The sequence below is a fragment of the Peromyscus leucopus genome, chromosome 1 (genome assembly GCF_004664715.2).
Source record: "Peromyscus leucopus breed LL Stock chromosome 1, UCI_PerLeu_2.1, whole genome shotgun sequence".
Classification (NCBI taxonomy): Eukaryota; Metazoa; Chordata; class Mammalia; order Rodentia; family Cricetidae; genus Peromyscus; species Peromyscus leucopus.
This window is the reverse complement of record NC_051063.1, coordinates 180,152,517-180,176,374: the sequence shown is the minus strand read 5'-3', so window position 1 is coordinate 180,176,374 and position 23,858 is coordinate 180,152,517. Positions and strand designations below refer to the sequence as shown.

At 41.2% G+C, this 23,858-nt stretch overlaps 1 protein-coding gene across 1 annotated transcript in view; it reads right to left on the bottom strand.

Annotated features, from left to right (window-relative positions):
- LOC114703937 (vomeronasal type-2 receptor 26-like) overlaps window positions 1–8,603 on the bottom strand; it is a 45,252-nt gene extending 36,649 nt beyond the window's left edge. Inside the window, exon 1 of the mRNA XM_037202097.1 lies at window positions 8,302–8,603. Within this exon, the coding sequence (XP_037057992.1) occupies window positions 8,302–8,510 (209 nt within the window). The 5' untranslated portion in view covers window positions 8,511–8,603. The remainder of the gene's footprint in view (window positions 1–8,301) is intronic.
- Between the last annotated feature and the right edge of the window lie 15,255 nt (window positions 8,604–23,858).

Sequence of the window (23,858 nt, the reverse complement as noted above, 5' to 3'; positions counted from 1 at the left end):
CATCTTCTGTATATGTGTATGTATGCATGTACAAGACAGAAGAATTCTAGCATTGTCTTCAAGCATGGTGTGCGTGTGTGAGTGTGTGTGTGTGTGTGTGTGTGTCTGTGTGTCTGTGTGTGTGTGTGTGTGTGTGTGTGTGTGTGTGTGTGTGTGTGTGTGGCAGAGTTAGTATGTGTGTGCATGGGTATATCGCCGAGGGGGGTAAAGGCTGATTGGATGTCAGGATATCTTTCACAATTGCTTCTCCACCTTTAAAAAACATTATTCTGTGTGCATGTGTGTATATGATGTGTCAGCAGACCAAAACATGCAACAACATATGGAGGTCAGGAAACACCTTTTGAGTCAGTTCTCTCCTTCCTCATTTATGTGGGTTTCAGAGAGGGCTTAGTTCATCTATGAAGCTTGCATGCCAAGCACTTTACCCATAAGGTATCTCAAGGGCCCCTCTTCACCTTATTTTGTGAGACAGGTTATATCACTGAATCTGGACCTCATCCATTCAGTAAGACTGGCCAGCTAGTGACCTTTGAAATCTGCCTGTCTCACTGTTGCTAACCAGGGTTACAGATTCTCAACATGCTGGGCTCACCATGTGAAAACATGGGTGCTAGAAATTCAATCTCAGGTCTTCAGGCTTACACAGCAGACAAGTCAACAACACAGAAATTTCCCGAGAACCTAAGAGCTTCACTTACAGATTCGCCTGTCTCCAATTCCCAGGTTGGATTTTAAATATTCACATCACCAAAATATAAGTATAGAAAGTGGTAGGTTTGTTGGTGAGTTAATGAAATATTCTATATTGTAAATGCTCATTAAATACATCTTTGTACCCAAAACACGCATATAATTACTATGCATTTTCTTAAAATACAACATGGGATCCAGGTATAGTGGCACACATTTGTGACTCCAGAAATCAGCTTATGGAGGCATGAAGATAGTGAGTTCTAGGCTAACATCATCTACACAGTAAGACCTTCTCTCAAAAAACCTCAAGGATAAGTCATTGTGGCCACTGTGTTGTCCCCCACTTGTAATCCCGAGTGTCAGGGCTAGTATGAACTCCACAAGGAGTTCCAGACTAGTCAGAGAACAAAGTAGGATACTGTCTCAAAAAAAAGTAATATAAATGATGATAAATGTGAAAAATCAGTAGTGAAAATTTTTTGTATATGTAGCTTTTTATAAAATGATGGTATACAGAGCCGGCCAGCACCAGATTGGACTAAGAGATTGCAGCTATTCTCTAAGACAGAGCCCACAATCGCCAATTGGACCAAGAGCTGTTCTTTGAGACAAAGAATCCATCAACACCGAATAGACCAAGAGCTCCCACTAGAACAAGAATATCAATCAGACCAAGAGATGCTCCTAAAACACACACACTGCTAAGACCAAGTGGAGAAAGAGATGGGGTAGACGCCAGTGTAAAAATATACTCAACAACATAAAAACCAATATTGCTCTATCAGAGCCTACATCAGCAAGACCTGAACAACCCAACACAGAAGAAATCGACCTTAAAAAGAACTTTAAGAAGATGATAGAGATGTTTAAAGAGGAAATGAAAAATTCCCTTAAAGAATTAGAGGAAAAGTCAAACAAAAAATTGGAAGAAATCAGTAAATCCCTTAAAGAAAGCCAAGAGAAAGCAATTGAACAGGTGAGAGAAACAGTTCAATATTTGAAAAACAAAATTGAAATAAATAAGAAATAAACTGAGGAAGTGATGGAAGTGGAAAATTTGAGTAAATGAACAGGAACTACAGATGCAAGCATAACCAACAGAATGCAAGAGATGGAAGAGAGAATCTCTGGCATTGAAGGTACAATAGAGGAAATAGATTCATCAAAAAAAAACACTAAAGCCAACAAAGTTATAACCCAAAATGTCCAGGAAATGTGGGACACCATGAAAACACCAAACCTAAGAATAATAGGAATAAAAGAAGGAGAAGAATACCAACTCAATGGCACAGAAAATATATTCAATGAAATCATAGAAGAAAATTTTCCCAACCTAAAGAAGGAAATGCCTATAAAGATACATGAAGCTTACAGACCAACAAATAGACTGGATCCAAAAAAAGTCCCCTCACCACATAATAATCAAACCACAGAATAAAGAAAAATATTAAGAGATGCAAAGGAAAAAAGGCCAAGAAACATGAATATAAAGGCAGATCCATAAGAATAACACCTGATTTCTCAATAGCAAATCTAAAAGCCAGAAGGTCCTGGACAGACAATATATAGACAATAGGAGACCATGGATGCCAAATATTATACCCAGCAAAACTGTCAATCAGCATAGATTTAGTAAACAAAATATTCCATGATAAAACCACATTTAAACAATATCTTTCCACAAATCCAGCATTATAGAAAGCACTAGAAAGAAAAATCCAACATAAGGAAGTTAGATACACCCATGAAGAGACAGGCAATAGATAGTCCCACACCAACGAATACCAGAGAAGGGAAACATATAACATTACCACCAAAAAATAACAGGAATTCACAATAACTTGTCATTAATATCCATTAATATCAATGGTCTCAACTCATCTATAAAAAGACACAAGCTAACAGAATGAATATGAAAACAAGATCCATCCTTCCGCTGCATAAAAAAACACACCTCAACTTCAAAGACAGACACTACTTCAGAATAAAAGAATGGGAAAAGACTTTCCAATCAAGTGGATTTAAGAAGCAAGCTGGTGTAGCTATTCTAATATCTAATATAATAGACTTCAAACTAAAATCAATCGAAAGAGATCAGGAAGGACATTACATATTTATCACAGGGAAAATCCGACAAAATGAAGACTCAATTCTAAATATTTATGCCCCAAATACAAGGGCACCCACATTTGTAAAAGAAATGTTACAAAAGCAAAAAACCACCTATCAAACTTCATACACTAGTAGTGGGAGACTTCAACACCCCACTCTCACCAATAAACAGCTCTACCAGGCAGAAACTTAATAGAGAAATAAGGTAACTAACAGACATTATGACTCACATGGACTTAATAGATACCTACAGAATATTCCACCTGAACACAAAAGAATATACCTTCTTCTCAGCACCCCACGTAACCTTCTCTAAAACTGACCACATGATTGGTCACAAAGCAAATCCCAACAGATACAAAAAAAAAAATTGGAATAACCTCATGTGTCTTATCGGACTACCATGGAACAAAGTTACATTTCAACAACAACAAAAATTACAGAAAGCCTACAATCTCATGGAAACTGAATAATGCCTAATTGAATCACCAATGTGTCAAGGACAAATAAAGAAAGAAAATAAAGATTTCCTACAATTCAATGAAAACAAATGTACAACACACCCAAACTTATGGGAAACCATGAAAGCAGTGCTAAGAGGGAAATTCTTAGCACTAAATGTCCACATAAAGAAGTTGGAGAAATCTAATACTAGTGACTTAACAGTACACCTGAAAGCTCTAGAATAAAAAGAAGCAAACTCACCCAGGAGAAACAAAGGCAAGGAAATAATCGAATTGAGGGCTGAAATCAATAAAATACAAATAAAGAGAACAATACAAAAAATCAATGAAACAAAGAGTTGGTTCTTTGAGAAGATCAACAAGATAGACAAGACCTTATCCAAACTAACCAAACAGCAGAGAGAAAGCATTCAAATTAACAAAATCAGAAATGAAAAGGGGGCATAACAACAGACAATGAGGAAATCCAGAGAATCATAAGGTTGTACTTCAAAAACCTGTACTCCACGAAATTGGAAAAATCTGAAAAAAGTGGACATTTTTTCTGAATAGGTACCACATAACAAAGTTAAATCAAGACCATATAAACTATTTAAATAGACCAATAACCCCTAAGGAAATAGAAACAGTCATTAAAAGTCTCTCAATGAAAAAAATGCCCAGGACCAGATGGTTTCAGCACAGAAGTCTACCAGATTTTCAAAGAAGAGCTAATACCAATACTCTTCAGATTGTTCCACACAATAGAAACAGAAGAACATTACCAAACTTTTTATGAGGCTACAGTTATCCTGATACCCAAACCACACAAAGATGCAACAAAGAAAGAGAACTACAGACTAATCTCCCTCATGAACATTGATGTGAAAATACTCAATAAAACACTGGCTAACCAAATCCAGGAATACATCAAAAAAATTATCCACCATGACCAAGTAGGCTTCATCCCAGGGAAGCAAGGATGGTTCAACATACAAAAATCTGTCAATGTAATACACCATATAAACAAACCGAAAGAAAAAAACACATGATCATCTCATTAAATGCTGAAAAAGCCTTCAACAATATCCAATACCTCTTCATTGCAAAGGTTCTAGATAGATCAGGAATACAAGGAACATACCTAAACATAATAAAGGCAATTTACAGCAAGACAACAGCAACAACCAAGTTAAATGGAGAGAAACTCAAAGCAATTCCACTAAAATCAGGAGCAAGACAAGGCAGTCCACTCTCCCCATCCTTACTCAATATAGTAGTTGAAGTTCTAGCTAGAGCAATAAGACAACAAAAAGTGACCAAGGGGATACAAATTGGAAATGAAGAATTCAAACTTTCACTATTTACAGACGATATGATAGTATACATTAGTGACCAAAAAATTCTACCAGGGCACTCCTACAGCTGATAAACTCCTTCAGTAAGGTGACAGGATACAAGATTAATTCAAAAAGATCAGTATCCCTCCTACATATAAGTGATAAATGGGCTGAGAAAGAAACCAAAGAAACATCACCCTTTACAATAGCCACAAATAATATAAAATATCTTCAGGTAACTCTAACTAAGCAAGTAAATGACCTGTATGATAAGAACTTAAGTCTCTGAAGAAAGAAATTGAAGAAGATATCAGAAAATGGAAAGATCACCCATGCTCATGGATAGGTAGGATAAACATATTAAAAATGGCAAGCTTACCAAAAGCAATGTACAGATTCAATGCAATACCCATCAAAATACCAACACAATTTTTCACAGACTTGGAAAAAACAAAACTTAACTTTATATGGAAAAACAAAAAACCTAGGATAGCTAAAATAAACCTGAACAATAAAGCCACCTCTGGAGGCATCACCATCCCTGACCTCAAGCTCTACTATAGAGCTATAGTAATAAAAAACAGCTTGGTGCTGGCATAAATACCAAGATGTGGACCAATGGAATCAAACTGAAGACCCTGACATTAATGTACACACCTATGAATATATGATTTTGGACAAAGAGGCCAAAACTGTACAATGGAAAAAAGAAAACATCTTCAACAAATGGTACTGGCATAACTGGATGTCAATATACAGAAGACTGTAAATAGATCCATATCTGTCACCATGCAAGTGGATCAAAGACCTCAACATAAATCCAGTTACACTGAACTTAATAGAAGAGAAAAAAAGGAAGTAGTCTTGAATGCATAGGCACAGGAGACCACTTACTAAATAAAACAACAGTAGCACAGACACTGAGAGAAACAATTAACAAATGGGACCTCCTGAAACTGAGAAGCATTTGTAGAGCAAAAGACACAGTAAATAAGACAAAACAACAGCCTACAGAATGGGAAAAGATCTTCACCACCCCACATCTGACAAAGGGCTGGTCTCCAAAATATATGAGGAACTCAAAAAGCTAGACTTCAAAATACTGAACATTCCAATTTAAAAAAAAAAAAATGGGCTACAGAGCTTAACAGAGAATTCTCAACAGAAGAACCTCAAATGGCTGAAAGACATTTAAGGAATTGCTCAACATCCTTAGTCATCAGGGTAATGCAAATTCAAACAACTCTGAGATACCTCTTACACCTGTCAAAATGACTAAGATCAAAAACACTGAAGACAGCCGGGCAGTGGTGGCGCACGCCTTTAATCCCAGCACTCGGGAGGCAGAGGCAGGCGGATCTCTGTGAGTTCGAGACCAGCCTGGGCTACCAAGTGAGTTCCAGGAAAGGCGCAAAGCTACACAGAGAAACCCTGTCTCAAAAAAAAAAACCAAAAAAAAAAAAAAAAAAAAAAAAAACACTGAAGACAGCTTATGTTGGAGAGGATGTGGAGCAAGGGGAACAACCCTCCATTGTTGGTGGGAATGCAAACTTGTACAGCCACTTTTTTCTCAGAAAATTGAGAATAAGTCTTCTTCAAGGCCCAGCTATATAACTCTTGGGCATATACCCAAGGAATGTTCAATCTTACCACAAGGACTCATGCTCAACTATGTTCATATCAGCATTATTTGTAATAGCAAGAACCTGGAAACAACCTAGATACCCCTCAACTGAAGAATGCATAAAGAAAATGTGGTACATATACACAATGGAGTAAAAAAAAAAACAATGATATCATGAAATTTGCAGGCAAATGGATGGAACAAGAAAATATCATCCTGAGTGAGGTAACCCAGACTCATAAATACAAGCATAGTATATACTCACTCATAAGTAGATACTAGATGTAAGACAAGGGATAGCCAAACTACATCCCACAGCTCCAGAGAAGCTAGCTAACAAGCAGGGACCCTAAGAGAGACACATAGATATCTCAGAGAAAGAGAAATAGATGAAATCTACATGAGCAAACTGGGAGTGGGGGGGGTGATAATGGAGGGTAAAGAATGGGGGATGACAACATAAGGAAACGGGTGGATCAAGCTGGAACAGGAACGGATTGGGAGAGCAAGGAAAGAGATACCATGATAAATGAAGACATCATGGGAATAGGAAAAGACAGAGTGCCAGGGAAGCACTCAGGAATCCACAAGGATGACCCCACCTTGGACTACTGGCAATGACTGAGAGGGTACCTGGTCTGGTCTACTCTGGTGACCGGTCTAGTGAATATCCTGTCATCATAGAGCCTTTATCCAGTGACTGATGGAAGCAAATGCAGAGATCCACAGCCTGATCCAGGCTGAGCTCAGGAATCCAATCAAATGCAGAGAGGAGGGATTCTGTGGGGAGGGGACATCAAGATCATTACGGAAAATGTGCAGAGATGACCAGCCACACTATTGGAAACCCATGAACTGTGGACTAATATCCATGGAACCACCATAGGACTAGACTAGGCCCTCTGAATATGGGAGACAGTTGTTTAGCGTGAACTGTTTCGGGGACACCAGGCAGAGGTATCAGGCTCCTTGGTGCAAGGGTAGGCTTTTTGGAGCCCAGTGCCTAGGGTGTGATACCTTGCACAGTCTTGGTGCAGCTGGGAGGGGCTTGGAGCTGCCTCAGCTGAGTGTGCCAGGCTCTTCTGACTCCCCATGGGAGACCTTGATTTGGAAAATATGGGAATGAAGGGGTGGCCTGGGAGGGAAGGCTAGGGGATGGGAAGAAGGAAGAGGTGGGAATCTGTGGTTGGTATGTAAAGTAAATAGAAAATGTCTTAATAAAAATGAAAAGAAAAAACACAAAATGATGGTACTTAGTTTAGAAAACTCTCTTACCAACTCTTTATGACTCAGGTCTCATTACATACCACATTCTTGCCTGTAACTAATAATGCTCCTGCCTCGGCTTCCTGAAGGTGGGAGTGCAGACATATTCCCTGTGCTCAATCATTGCAGCAATTAAAAAGCAATAAAGCTAAATACAAACATAAAAAACCAAATAATATCCCAAATGATAGTTTTGAATACTACTGTGTGCAACAGTGTCTTGGAAAAGCTGGGGGAAAAAATATCCTAAAGTGGGAATGTGGATGGCTCAGGTCATAAGTTTGATCTCCAGCACCTAAGAAACTTAGTTGGTGATATGATTCAATCATCTCAGCACTCAGAAGGTAGAGGAAGGGGGATCAGAAATTCAAGGTCATCTTTGACTACCTAGTGAATTAGAGGCTTAGGAGGCTTAGAAAAAATAAAAGCAAAAGGAATATAATACAGAAGATTCAGGGAGGCTGATAAATAATGAAAAATCAATTATTTACACATTAACACACTCAACAACCACACCTACCTAGACAACACTTTAGGAACCAAGGATATACAAAAGAATCAAAAATCGTCTCTGGCCTTTGGAGCACATACATTACAGCCAGTACTTGAGCGGCCTATATTTCAGTCTGGTACAAACAAGAAAGACAGACACACAGAGGTGATATAAAAGGAGAAAAACAGAGGTACTGCAAGTATACACAGAGAAAAGTGGTGGCCATCTATATGAGAATATAAGAATCAACCATTATCAAAGACTTCACACAAGCTTGTAAAGCTGCTTCGGGATTTCAGAGATTCCTATCCCACATCCAGCACTTACCCTGAAGCCACAAGTTCAGATGGTGGGGCAGTGAATTCAGACAGGTTACCATTAGAGAGGTAAAAGATGGAGAAGCTGCCCCCCACTATTACATCTCCAGGACGATCAAAGCGAGGCCTCTGACTTGGCAACAGCCAGGCTCTTGGTGCAGAAAAGGCAGACCCAGAGAGACAGCCAAAGAGAACAGGAAGGAGAGTACACAGCCACATGCCTGCTGGGGGCCAGACAGCCAGTGACAGGACAGCCCCACATGGGGCAGTGGCTAGCAGTGAAGGGGGCTTTTATCTGGGAGACTGCCCTTGATCAAGGACCTCAGGCTAAAACCCACTGGGAGCCTGGGCTTTTAGGCTGTGGGGAGAATACTGATTGTGAGGTGGTGGAGGTGGGTGGCCACTAAATCCCAGAGACATGAAAAGTTTTATCCCCTTCTCCTGAGGCTTCGTGGCCTCTCTGCATCCAAGGTCACAGCTCTGGGCATCATCTGCAGACTACAGGAAAGGCAACAACAGGTCTGACTGTCTCTTGTGGGACTTGCAATTGCAGGATCATCTGTCCTTGGGGCACTGTTCTGCAGAGACCCAAGTAGGTACAAGAAACAAATAGCCCAGTGGCTGAAGTAAAATATTTCTTTCATATTCTATGTTCTGGGTGATCTTTGCTGTTCCTTAAAGAATTTTTAGAGTAGTTTAGCATGGATAATTTGGACATACAAACAACAAACCAGTAAAAAACAACAAATATCCATGTCTTTGTAGAGTCATGAGAAATCCTCCCAAGGGACGGACCTTTTTTCTGTCATTTGAAAACAGATCCTAAGGCTGCCACGATGGTTTTCAGGTAAAAATCACTTGATACACAAACCTGATGACCAGTGTGTGATCCTAAGAACCCACACAGAGGTAGGAGAGGACCAACTCTACAAAGTTATCCTCTGACTCCACACACAAGCCATGGCACATACATACACACACATACACAAAAACACACACTAACACACATACACACACATGCACACACAATTTATACATACCAAAAAGATATATTCAGGTAAGAAGACAAATTCTAAACTCTGTTACTCCAACAGATGAGTATAATTTTCTAACATAATCATAATTCCCACACTGAAGCCTAAAATGGAGCCAAATCAATAGCTCAGCATCTTAGCAAGTAAAGGCAGCCTGATGACCCTCATTAAATCTACAGGTCGTAGGTGATGAGAGAAAAGAACTGACTTCTCAAACTTATCCTCTGACCTCCACATAGTGCTTTGGCACTGCATTCCAAAAACATAGATGGGAACATGCACACACAACTCTATCAATCAATAAATGTATAAAATTAATTGGGGATTTAGCTCAGTGGTAGAGCGCTTGCCTAGCAAGCACAAGGCCCTGGGTTCGATCCTCAGCTCTAGAAAAGAAAAAAAAAGGAAAAAACCAGCAATACTCCAGTTCACTGATATTTCAGCCTATGCTTATTGAACTTTCACTTTCAATAGTTTGATCTTTGCTTAGATATCAGGATATAATGGGAGTTCACACTCTTTAATTGATAGATAATTCTCTTTTAGCTTTTTTTCTTTTTTTATTAAGAGACTTTCTATTCATTTTACATATCAACCATAGATTTCCCCTGTCCTGCCTCCTCCCACCTCCAACGCTTTCCCCCTAACCCACCCCCTATTCCCACTGCCTCCAAGACAAGGTCTCCCATGGGGAGTCAGCAGAGCCTGGTACATTCAACTGAGGCAGATCCAAGCCCCTCCTCCCTGTACCAAGGCTATACAAAGTGTCTTACCATAAGCACGAGGTTCCAAAAAGCTGGCTCATGCACTAAAGACAGGTCTCAGTCTCACTGCCTAGGGGCTCTCTAAACAGTTGAAGCTAAACAATTGTCTCACTTATCCAGAGGGCCTAGCCCAGTGCCATGGGGCTCCTCAGCTATTGGTCCACAGTTCATGTGTTTCCACTAGTTTGGCTAGTTGTCTCTGTACTTTTTCCATTCATGGTCTCGATATCTCGTGCTCATAGCATCCCTCCTCTCTCTCTCATCAATTGGACTCCAGGAGCTCCACCTGGGACCAGGCCATAGATCTCTGCATCTGTTTCCATCAATCACTGGATGAGGGTTCTATGATGTCAGTTAGGGTATTCTGCCATCTGATCACCAGAGTAGGTCAGCTCAGGCATCCTCTTGACCATTACCAGTAGTCTATGATGGAGTCATCTTTGTGGATTCCTGGGGACCTCCCCAGCACTCTTCTTTTCCCTAGATGGTGCCTTCATTTATTATAGTATCTCTTTGTTCTCCCACTCTGTTCCTGATCCAGCTTGAAGCTCTCATTCACCCATCTCTTGCCCTCTATTACCTACCCTTACCCCCATTTTGCTCATGTAGATCCCATCCATTTCCCATCTCTGGGTGATGCCTGTGTCTATTCTACTTACAAGCTAGTCTCCCTGGAGCTGTAGGTTGCAGTGCAGTTATCCTTTGGCTTACATCTAGTATCCACTTATGAGTGAGTATATACTATGTTTGTATTTATGAGTCTGGGTTACCTCACTCAGGATGGTATTTTCTAGTTCCATCCATTTGCCTGCAAATTTCATGATGTCATTGTTTTTCTTTGCTGAGTGGTACTCCATTGTGTATATGTACCACATTTTATTGATGAATTCTTCAATTGAGGGGCATCTAGGTTGTTTCTAGGTTCTTGGAATTACAAGTAGTGATGCTATGAACATAGCTGAGCATGTGTCCCTGTGGTAAGATTGAACATTCCTTGGTTATATGCCCAAGAGTGGTATAGTCATTTCTTGAAGAAAATAGGTTCCCAATTTTCTGAGAAAAAAAAACACCATACTGATTTCCAAAGTGGCTGTACAAGTTTGCATCCCCCCCACACATGGAGGAGTGTTCCCCTTGCTCCACATCCTCTCCAACATAAGCTGTCTTCAGTGTTTTTGATCTTAGCCATTTTGACAGGTGTAAGATGGTATCTCAGAGTTGTTTTGATTTGCATTTCCCTGACTAAGGATGACTAAGGATGTTGAGCAATTCCTTAAATATCTTTCAGCCATTTGAGATGCTTCTGTTGAGAATTCTCTGTTTAGTTCTATAGCCCATTTCTTAATTGGACTTTTAGGTATTTTGATGTCTAGTTTCTTGAGTTCTTTATATATTCTGAATATCAGCCCTCTGTCAGATGTGGGGTTGGTTGCGGCGCGCTCCTCGGCCAGCGAGGAAGAACGACCACCATGCGAGGATCCTTCTCAGAACACACTTTATTGGAGCGCCTCTCGATTAAGGGAGAGCGGGAGGTGAGGGGCCCCGAGGACTAAACTGCAGCTGCTTATATAGGGAATCAGGCAAACGTGCCATACTGTGATTGGGTCCCACCAGAATGCTAGCACGGGGAGCCACGGGATAGGCTGAGGACATAAGGCCAATTACCATACTCGTGCATCATAGCCAAATATGGAGTTGTTTACAGCTAGGCTACCAGGAAGCCAGCGCCATCTTTGAATAGCTGCTCCCTACATCTCCCCCCTCTTTATTAATTAAGCAGCAGGAGCGAGTATAGGTCTGATTTCTGCAGCACAAGTATTTCATCCGATCAGGTCCCCACCTCATGATGTGTTGACCGATCGAGGATGAGTTAACTGTGCATAATTGCCTGCATACCTTCCCGAGTGCAATGGACCAACCAGTCCCTGGGGTGCAAAGGCTATGCATGTAACAATTGTCCACATACCTTCCTGTGTGCAATGGACTAACCAGTCCTAAGGGTGCAAAGGCTATGTGACTCCATATGCAGTCAGACTTGCTCTCCTTGAAGGAAGGAAAATGTCCTACACTTCAAGTGCAGTGCACAAGCCTGGCATCCTGTGCTCAATACAAGTAATATGTGAAAGCTGTCCACATACCTTCCCGAGTGCAATGGACTGCCAGTCCCAGGGGTGCAAAGGCTATGCGTGCAACAATTGTCCACACACCTTCCCGAGTGCAATGGACTAACCAGTCCTGGAGGTGCAAAGGCTGTGTGGATATTAGGTATTCTTTAAGGCAGAAAGCCAGATTTGAGGGGAGGAGCCACACTCCAAAGCGGCTAATGCTTGAGTGATAATGACCTTGTCCTTTTTAGTACGTGCTCACAAACGGCAGACCAACCACAGACAAAACACGCATCCTCCAAGGCAGCTTGCCAAAAATATACCCTACCCCCACCCATTCTAAACAGGGAGAAGGTAGAAGCAATCCAGGAGGACAGTCCCTCTGCCATGCTGAGATCCACTCCTGTGGAGTTGATGGTCACCACTGCCACTCTCAGTTTTTCCAGTGTCTCTTCAACTTCTCCGAACCAATTTCCTATAAGATAACTAGACAATTGTTTAGACAAATTTGCTGCTCGGGAACCATTCTGAAACTGCACACTAGTGACACAAACCAGGCATCCTCCACTCACAGCCCAATTGGGCCAGCTGCCAAAGGATGTCAACTTGTTCTTGTACCAAGTCAATGCGCTGGTTAAGCACCATAAGGCCACCTTTCAACTGTGCATTTAGAGAAGTAGAGGTATGAAGGATGGTTTAGAGCCATCAACTCCTTCCACCTGAAGAGGCTGAAATGGCCAAGCCTGCATCTCTGGAGACAGGGACCAGCTGCAGCAGTTTGAACCTCCACTGCAAAGGTGATGCCTAGCACCTGGCCCCCAGCCAGCACAAGGATTCCCCATAACCTTTCTGAGAATGATTAGAATAACAAGTAATGTGTGAACACCATAATTCCCTCCTTGGAGCATAATTAAAGGAGCTACGTCAGAGCAGCTAGCATCCATTCGTGCAGCTCGTGTGGCCGCGAGAACTGCCGCTGCTAGACCAGCATTACTTAACGGTCCCCCAATTTCTCGACAGGCTTTTAGCCAAGTTTCTAATCCCTTTCCTTTCCACGGGGTAATAGCTCTACGACATTCTTTAGTGCTCTGCTCATACACTAGTTGTTGAACCAGAGGCATAGCTGTTTCTACGTCAACGAATATCTTTCCTGCTGCCTCCATCATTCTAGCTACGAAATCTGAAAAAGGTTCATTCGGGCCCTGAATGATCTTAGTCAAATTCCCTGATACTTCTCCTTTACTTGGCAATGATCTCCAAGCCCCAGAATAAATCCCATTCATCCATTGATAAACCTCAATAGGATATGCCGTCCGATTCAAGGTCCATTGTCCCCGACCCAATAGCATGTCAGCCATCCACTGTGGTCGACCACCCTGAAGATCAACTCTAGCCTGTACCTGGGCTCCATCTGCAACCATAGATTTGAAATCCAGATACTGTCCTGTAGTTAAACATGCTCTGGCTATTTTGAACCAATCTGTTGGTGTCATAGCCTGAGTAGTGAGCCTAGTCAATAATGTTAAGGTATAACTGGCTGTTACTCCGTAGGCTCGAGCAGCCTCTACCAAGTCTTTTAATTGTTTATAAGGCACAGGTTCATGATATCTGTTGTTTGTGGATCTTCAAACACTGGAAACGCGGACGCTAGCCACGCCCAGGTGTCTCTCCTGATAAAATGACAACCTCCACCTGTTTGCAGATACGAAGGTATTGCCGGGGGTGGATGTGGTCCCGACGGCGCCGTTGGTTCCACATTCACCCCAGCAGAAACATTATAAGGAGGAGGCCGCCACCGCCACCCGTATTTCTCTTCCTCATATTCAGCAGTGGCTTTCTCTAAATTTTCCTCCTCATCTGAATCTAATTCATTATCAGATAAATCAAGTTTTGCAAATTTCTCTAATACTAGATACAAAGGGTTCCCTTTCTTTTCTGAATTTTCTTCCTTTTCTGGTTTATTTTCTTTATTTTCCTTTTCTTTATTCTTTTCTTTCTTCTTTTTAGGCCTACTTAAGTTCTCCCCTTTAGAGTCTGACTCTGATAGACTATCCTGGTGCTTAATTAATGCCTTGCGTCCCTCTCTCATGATTTCCACATTACGTCCTTCCTTAAGACATGCATATATGAAACAGCAAAGAAGAGCAACAATTGTCACAGGAATGAACACAAAAGCAAGCACAAACGGATTTATCCCAACCATCAGCATACCTGGAGAACTTACCGACGTCCTCGCCGTTCCTGGCGACTTACCGACGTCCTCGCCGTTCCTGGTGAACTTACCGACGTCACCGTTCCTGGAGAACTCACCGACGTCACCGCTCCGTGTGCTGAGTTCTGAATCCTCCTCGACCCCTCACCTGGTGTCCAAAGTTTCCGTCCCGTCCCAGGTTTCTTTCCCGGGTTTCCGTCCTTTCCCGGGTTTCGGCACCAGTTGGTGTCCGAAGTTTCCTTCCTGGGTTTCGGCACCAGTTGGTGTCCGAAGTTTCCTTCCCGGGTTTCGGCACCAGTTGCGGCGCACTCCTCGGCCAGCGAGGAAGAACGACCACCATGCGAGGATCCTTCTCAGAACACACTTTATTGGAGCGCCTCTTGATTAAGGGAGAGCGGGAGGTGAGGGGCCCCAAGGACTAAACTGCAGCTGCTTATATAGGGAATCAGGCAAACGTGCCATACTGTGATTGGGTCCCACCAGAATGCTAGCACGGGGAGCCACGGGATAGGCTGAGGACATAAGGCCAATTACCATACTCGTGCATCATAGCCAAATATGGAGTTGTTTACAGCTAGGCTACCAGGAAGCCAGCGCCATCTTTGAATAGCTGCTCCCTACAGTTGGTGAAGATCTTTTCCCATTCTCTAGGCTGTCGTTTTGTCTTATTGATCATGTCCTTTGCTCTACAAAAGCTCCCCAGTTTCAAGATGTCCCATTTATTAATCATTGCTCTCAATGTGTGCTAATTTTTTCTCCCACTCTGTTCCTGATCCAGCTTGAATCTTCCGCTCTCCTCAGATCTCATTCCCCCATTCCTTGTCCTCCATTACCCACCCTTACCCCCAGTTTGCTCATGTAGATCTCATCCATTTCCCATCTCTGGGCAATCCCTGTGACTATTCTACTTACAAGCTAGTTTCCCTGGAGCTGTGGGTTGCAGTGCAGTTATCCTTTGTGCATGTTGACAGATATGGATCTATTTGCAATCTTCTACATGTTGACATCTAGTTATAGCAGTACCATTTGTTGAAGATGCTTTCTTTTTTCCATTGTCAGTTTTGGCTTCTTTATCAAAAATTAGGTGTTCATACATGTGTGGATTAATGTCAGGGTCTTCAGTTTAGTTCCATTGGTCCACAAATCAGTTTTTATGCCACTATCAAGCTGTTTTTATTACTGTAGCTCTATAGTAGAGCTTGAAGTCAGGGGTCATGAGGCCTCCAGAGGTTGCTTTATTGTATATGATTCTTTTAGCTATCTGTGGTGGTATTGTGTTCCCCAAAATATTGTGTACCCTAATAAACTTATCTGGGGTCAGAGAACAGAAAAGCCACTAGATACTTAGGATAGGCAGTGGTAGTACATGCCTTTAATCCTAGCATTCCAGAGGCAGAAATCCATCTGTTCAGGTACAGCCAAGCATGGTGTCTCACGCCTTTAATCCCAGAAAGTGAGCCTTTAATCCCAGGGAGTGATGACAGAAAGCAGAAAAGTATATAAGGCGTGAAGTTCAGAAACTAGAAGAATTTTGGCTGGTTAAGCTTTTAGGTTTTGAGCAGCACAGTTCAGCTGAGAGCCATTTGGATATGAGGACACAGAGGCTTCCAGGATGAGGAAACAAAATCAGCTGAGATGTTGGCCAGGTGAGGTTAGCTGTGGCTTGTTCTGTCTCTCTGATCTTCCAGTATTCACCCCAATAACTGACCTCAGGTTTGATTTTATTAATAAGACCTTCTAAGATTCCTGCTACAGCTATCCTGGGTTTTTTGTTTTTCCATACGAAGTTGAGTATTGTTCTTTCAAGGTCTGTGAAGAATTGTGTTGGGATTTTGATGGGGATTGCATTGAATCTGCAGATTGCTTTTGGTAAGATCGCCATTTTTACTATGTTAATCCTACCTATAAATGAGCATGGGAGATCTTTCCATTTTCTGATATCTTCTCAATTTCTTTCTTCAGAGACTTAGAGTTCTTGTCATACAGGTCCTTCACTTGCTTAGTTACAGTTACACCAGGTATTTTATATTATTTGTGGCTATTGTAAAGAGTGATGTTTCGGGCTGGAGAGATGGCTCATAGGTTAAGAGCACTGGTAGCTCTTCCAAAGGTCCTGAGTTCAATTCCCAGCAACCACTTGGTGACTCACAACCATCTGTAATGAGATCTGGTGCCCTCTTCTGGCCTGCAGGGATACATGCAGGCAGAACACTGTACACATAATTAATAAATAAATCTTTTAAAAAAAAAAGTGATGTTTCTTTGATTTCTTTCTCAGCCCATTTGTCATTTGTATATAGGAGGGATACTGATTCTTTTGAATTAATCTTGTAGCCTGCCACCTTACTGAGGGTGTTTATCAAATGTAAGAGTTCCTTGGTAGATTTTTGGGGGTCACTTATGTATACTATTATATCATCAGCAAATAGTGAAAGTTTGATTTCTTCCTTTCCAATTTGTATCCCCTTGGTTGCCTTTTGTTGTCTTATTGCTCTAGCTAGAACTTCAACTACTATATTGAATAAGTATGGGGAGAGTGGACTGCCTTGTCTTGTTCCGGATTTTAGTGGAATTGCTTTGAGTTTCTCTCCATTTAACTTGGTTGTTGCTGTTGGCTTGCTGTAAATTGCCTTTATTATGTTTAGGTATGTTCCTCAAATTCCTGATCTATCTAGAACCTTTGCAATGAAGGGGTACTGGATTTTGTAAAATGTCTTTTCAGCATCTAATAAAATGTGGTTTTTTTTTTCTTTCAGTTTGTTTATATGTGTATTACATTGACAGACTTTCGTGTGTTGAACCAAATTTGCATCTGTGGGATGAAGCCTACTTGATCATGGTGGATAATTTTTTCATGTGTTCTTGGAGTCTGTTTGCCAATATTTTATTGAGTATTTTTGTATCAATCTTCATGAGGTAGATTGGTCTGTAATTCTCTTTCTTTGTTGCATCTTTGCTTGGCTTGTGAAGCAGAATAACTGTAGCCTCATAAAAGGAGTATGATAAAGTTCCCTCTGTTTCTATTATGTGGAACAATTTAAAGAGCATTGGTATTAACACTTCTTTGAAGATCTGGTTTAATTCTGTGTTGAAACCACCTTGTCCTGGACATTTTTTGGTTGGGAGACTTTTAATGGCTGTTTCTATTTCCTTAGGTCTATGTAAATAGTTTATCTGGTCTTGATTTAACTTAGGTATGTGGTACCTATCCACAAGAATGTCCATTTCTTTTAGATTTTCCAATTTTGTAGAGTACAGGATTTTGAAGTATAACTTGATGATTCTCTGGATTTCTTTGTTGTCAGTTGTTATGTCTCCCTTTTCATTTCTGATTTTGTTGATTTGGATGTTCTCTCTCTCTCTCTCTCTCTCTCTCTCTCTCTCTCTCTCTCTCTCTCTCTCTCTCTCTCTCTCTCTGCCTGTTGGTTAGTCTGGATAAGGGCTTGTCTATCTTGTTGATTTTCTCAAAGAATCAACTCTTTGTTTCATTGATTCTTTGTATTGTTCTATTTGTTTCTATTTATTGATTTCAGCTCTCAATTTGATTATTTCCTGACATCTACTCCTCCTAGGTGACTTTGCTTCTTCTTGTTTCAGGTGTGCTGTTAAGTCACTAGTGTGAGATTTCTCCAACTTCTTTATGTGGGCATTTAGTGCTATGAATTTCCCTCTTAGCACTGCTTTCATAGTGTCCCATAAGTTTGGGTATGTAGTACATTCATTTTCATTGATCTCTAGGAAGGCTTTAATTTCTTTCTTTATTTCTTCCATGACCCATTGGTGATTCAGCTGGGCATTATTCAGTTTCCATGAGATTGTAGACTTTCTGTAATTTTTGTTGTTGTTGAAATCTAACTTTAAACTATGGTGGTCTGATAGAATACCTGAGGTTATTCCAATTTTTTTGTATCTGTAGAGGTTTGCTTTGTGACTGAGTATGTGGTCAATTTTGGAGAAGGTTCCATGGGGTGCTGAGAAGAAGGTATATTCTATTTTGTTAGGGTAGAATCTTCTGTGGATATAGATTAAGTCCATTTGAGTCATAACATCATTTACGTCCCTTCTTTCTCTGTTCAGTTTTGATCTGGCAGATCTGTCCAGTGCTGAGAGTGGGGTGTTGAAGTCTCCCACTATTAATGTGTGGGGTTTTATGTGTGTTTTAAGCTTTAGTAATGTTTCTTTTACATATGTGGGTGCCCTTGTATTTGGGGTATAAATGTTCAGAATTGAGACTTCAATTTGGTGGATCTTTCCTGTGATGAGTATGTAATGTCGTTTTGGATCTCTTTTGATTGATTTTAGTTTGAAGTCTATTTTGTTGGATATTAGCATAGCTACACCAGTTTGTGTCCAATCACCATTTGATTGGAGAGACTTTTCCCAGCCTTTTACTCTAAGGTAGTATCTATCTTTGAAGTTGAGGTATGTTTCTTGTATGCATCAAAAAGATGGGTCCTGCTTTCATATCCATTCTGCTAGCCTGTGTCTTTTTATAGGTAAATTAAGTCCATTGATATTAAGGGATATTAATGACCAGTGGTTGTTCATTCCTGTTATCTTTTGGTGGTAGTGTGTGTGTACTTCTCTTCTTTGGGGTTTACTGCTGTGGGGTTATCTATTGCCTGTGTTTTCATGGGTGTATCTGACTTCCTTAGGTTGGAATTTTCCTTCTAGTGCTTTCTGTAGGGCTGGTTTGTGGGTAGGTATTGTTTAAATATGGTTTAGTCTTGTAATATCTTGTTCACTCCATCGATGGTGATTGAAAGTTTGCTGTGTATATTAGTCTAGGCTGGCATCCATAGTCTCTTAGTGTGTGTGTTTCATCTGTCCAGGTCCTTCTGGCTTTCAAAGTGTCCATTGAGAAGTTGGGTGTTATTCTGATGGGTCTGCCTTTATAAATCACTTGGCCTTTTTCCTTTGCTGCCCTCAATATTCTTTCCTTATTCTGTATGTTTAGTTGTTATTTATTATGTGGCGAGGGGACTTTTGTGGGGGGGGGGCGGTCTAGTCTATTTGGTGTTCTGTAGGCTTCTTGTATCTTCATAAGCATTTCTTTCTTTAAGTTGGGAAAGTTTTCTTCTATGATTTTGTTGACTATATTTTCTGTGCCTTTGAGTTGCTATTTTTCTCCTTCTTCTATCCCTATTATTCTTAGGTTTGGACTTTTCATGGTGTCCCAGATTTCCTGGACATTTTGTGTTACGACTTTTTTGGCTTTTGTATTTTCTTTGTCTGACAAAACTATTTCCTCTATTGTATCCCCTACACCAGAGATTCTCTCTTCTATCTCTTGAATTCTGTTGGCTAAGCTTACATCTATGTTTTCTGTTCATTTATTCAGATTTTCTATTTCTAGCATTCCCTCTGTTTGTGTCTTCTTCATTGTTTCTATTTCAATTTTCAGGTCTTGAACTGTTTCCCTCACCTGTTTAATTGTTTTTTCATGGTTTTCTTGGCTTTCTTTAAGGGATTTATTGATTTCTTCCATTTTTTTGTCTTTTCCTCAATTTCTTTATTGATTTCTTCCAATTTTTTGTTTGTCTTTTCCTCAATTTTATTTTTCATTTTTTTCTGGAAAGGCCTCTAGCATCTTCATGAAGCTATTTTTAAGGTTGCTTTCTTCTGCTTCTTCTACCTTGTGATGTTCAGGTCTTGCTGTTGGAGGAGGGCTATGTTCTGGTGATGCCATATTGCTCTTCATGTTGTTGTATCTGTTTTTGGCTTTACATCTGCCCATCTCCTCCTCTAATATGTATAAGAGGTGCATGTGTCTGAATGAGTTGCTATTGGTCCAATCTGAGCTTGTTTTGTCTGTGTCTCATGGGGCCCCTCTGGATCCAATCTGGGCTCTGGTCTAATTGGAGCTGGCAGATTCTATATCTCAAGGAGCTGCACTTGGCCTAACCGAAGCTAGTTGATTCTGTGACTCACAAAGCCACTCTTGGTCTTACTGGGGCTCTTGGTCCAGTTAGAGCTAACAGATTCTGTGTCTCAGGAAGCCTCTCTTGGTCCAATGAGAACTAGCGGTTTGGTTTTCTCACCTCAGGAAATTACTGGGGTCACAGGCAGGTGGGTATAGGGGTGGAGTGTGGAACTTGTAGATTGCAGGGTCTGATGGGGAGTTTCCGTGTTGGGGGGTACTTTCCTACAGGAGTTTTCCCTGCTGGCTGGTAACTGGCAAAGAGTTGGGTGGGGGTTCCTGGGGACTGGCTATGTCCCAGGGACTGGGTCCAATAGATAATTCTTTATTAATACAAGCTTTATTGAGACACAATTCACATACTGTACAGTTCATCCATTTACATTATGCAACTTTATTTTATTATTTTCATTTTCTATTAAGAAATTTTTATTCATGCCACATACCAATGACAGATCCTCCCTCATCTCTCCTCCCACTTCCTCCCAGCCTTCTCCCACTGCCACGGACTGGCCCACCGGGAGTACCACGACCATAGGAGAATCAAGGCTTGGGTAGTCAGGAAGGCAAGGATTCGGCGACTGACAGACAGACAACACACTCAAAAGTGGTTTGAATCTGCTGCAATTTTACTTCTGCAAATCAGTAGTTTATATACAGAAAAGAAAACTATCAAGTCATACAGGGAACAACAAGAGCTTGGCAATAATTCAATTACATCATCTTTAAAAAACATCAAGCACACAGTTACTAATCGGTGCTAGACATATACCTTCACTCACAAGAAAAGAGCAGTCTGTGTTTTTTAAACTTAGTACAGTTCCTAGACTTGTATAGGCTTCTTGCAGCTGTGTCCTTCATCTTTATCTCAGCCGCTCGCTAGTTTATTATTCATTTTTACTTTTCTGGTTCTCATGACCCATTTAGCCAATTTGGATGTTGCAGATCCTCCCTAAGTCTTTCTTCAGTTCTTTACCATATATCTCTTCTAATATAAAATCTTTTTACCTGCTGGAATATGGACACTTGTACTTTTACACATGTAAGGGGAAGGGGTTTTGCTGTAGTCCTTAAGTTTTCCATGCTGAACTTCCTGAACAGAGGGGCCCACCATCTGCCTCCTATGAGATAATGTTTTCTGCCATTAATCAGTTTAGTTGGGATTCCTAAAGGATTCCTAGTGGGTGAGTGTTCATTCCCTAGAAGTGCCTGAACTATATTATACTTTCTATTATCTAGCAGCTTGAGGCTTGAGGTCTTTAAGGAATAGTTCATTCTGCTATATCTAAATAAGGTCCATGTCCAGCTTCCCCTTTCCTCCACAGTTCACAACAGTTCACACAGTTCACAACAGTTCATTAATTTTGGCTGTGTTTTATAGATTAATTAGAACATTGTCAGAAAAGCAGTTATACAGAACCCATAGCCCAGGGAGCTCATGATCTGTGAAGCACGTCTCCTTCAAGAAGGAGGCATAAAATGGGTACTCTGCCAGGGACCTCCAGGGAGCTTAGTCCCGTGGGACACATATCTCCCGTCTGCTATTATTGACATAATTGTTCATGTCACACGGACGACACTGGAGTTGGTGTGGCATCCCACGACAAGCCACCGTGCAGCCCCTCATCTGAAAAGGTATGGCCTCCCATGGGGTGTCTGGTACATTCACCTGAGGCAGGTCCAAGCCTCTACTCCTGGATCAAGCCTGTGCAATTGTCCCACCATAGGCAATTGGCTCCAAACAGCCAGTTCATGCACCAGGATAGATTCTATTCCCACTGTCAGGGGCCCCTCAAACAGACTAAGCTACACAATGGTCTCACCCATGCCAAGGGCCCAGTCCAGAACCATACAGGCTCCACAGCTGTCAGTCCAAAGTTCATGAGTTCCCACTAGCTTGGCTCACTTGTATCTGTAAGTTTCTCCATCATGGTCTCTATGCACCTTGCTCATAGAATCCTTCATCTCTTTCTTAGACTAGACTTCAGAGCTTGGCCTGGTGCTTGGCTGTGGCTCTCTAGATCTGTTTCCATCAGTTATTGGATGAAGGCTCTATGATGATAGGGTATTCACCAATGTAATCACCTGGGTAGGCCATCTCAGGCACCCCCTCCACCACTGCTAGTAGTCTAAGCTCGGGTCATCCCTGTGGATTTCTGGGAATTTCCCTAGCACCAGGTTTCTCCTATCCTCATGGTATCTCCCTCTATCAAGAAATCTCCTTCATTGCTCTCCCATTCCGCCAATGTTCCACCTAAACCACCCCATTTCCCCTGCTCATATCAACCCCCCCTTACAATCCAATGCTCCCCCTCACACCCCAGTTTACTCTGGGAATCTCATCTATTTCCCATTCCCAGGCATTCCCTGTAACCCTCTTAGGGACCTCCTTGCTCCCTAGCTTCTCTGAAGCTGTGGGTTGTAGGCTAGTTATCCTTTGCTTTACTTCTAGTATCCACTTATGAGTGAGTACATACCATGTTTGTCTTTCTGAGTCTGGGTTACCTCACTCAGCATATTTTCTTTTTCCATCCACTTGCCTGCCAATTTCATGATGTCATAGAATTTTACTGCTGAGTAGCACTCCATTGTGAGTATGTACCACATTTTCTTTATCCATTCTTTGGTTGAGGTCATCTAGGTTGTATCCAAGTTCTGGCTACTATGAATAATGTGACTATGAACAACATACTTGAGCAAGTGTCCTTGTGGTATGATTGAGCATTCCTTGAGTATATGTCTAAGAGTAGTATCATTGGGTTTGAAGTAGACTGAGTCCAAATTTCCTGAGAAACCACCATACTGATTTCCAAAGTGGCTGTACAAGTTTTCACTCCCACCAGTGGAGGAGTGGTCCTATGGCTCCACATCCTCTCCTTTTCCATTAAGTAGGCTGTCATTTTGTCTTATTGATCATGTCCTTTGCCCTACAAAGCTTCTCAGTTTCAGAAGATCCCATTTATTGATTGTTGTTCTCAGTTTGTGCTACTACTGTTATATTTAGGAAGTGGTCTCCTGTGCCAGTGCATTCAAGGCTACATCCCACTTACTTTCTATCAGGTTCAGTGTAACTGGATTTATATTGAGGTCTTTGATCCACTTGGAATTAAGTTTTGTACATGGTGATAGACATGGTTCTATATGCAATCTTCCGTATGTTGACATCTATTTATGCCAGCACCATTTGTTGAAGATGATTTCTTTTTTTCTATTGTACAGTTTTGGCTTTTTTGGCAAAAATCGGGTGTTCATAGGTATTCAGATTAATGTCAGGGTCTTCAATTCAATTCCATTGGTCCACATGTCAGTTTTTATGCCAGTACCAAGCTGTTTTTATTACTATAGCTCTATAGTAGAGCTTGAGGTCAGGGATGGTGATGCCTCCAGAGGTGGCTTTATTGTTCAGGTTTATTTTGGTTATCCTGGGTTTTTTGTATTCCATAATAAGTCGAGTATTGTTCTTTCCCAGTCTCTAAAGAATTGTGTTGGAATTTTGATAGGGAATGCACTGAATCTGTAGATTGCTTTTTGG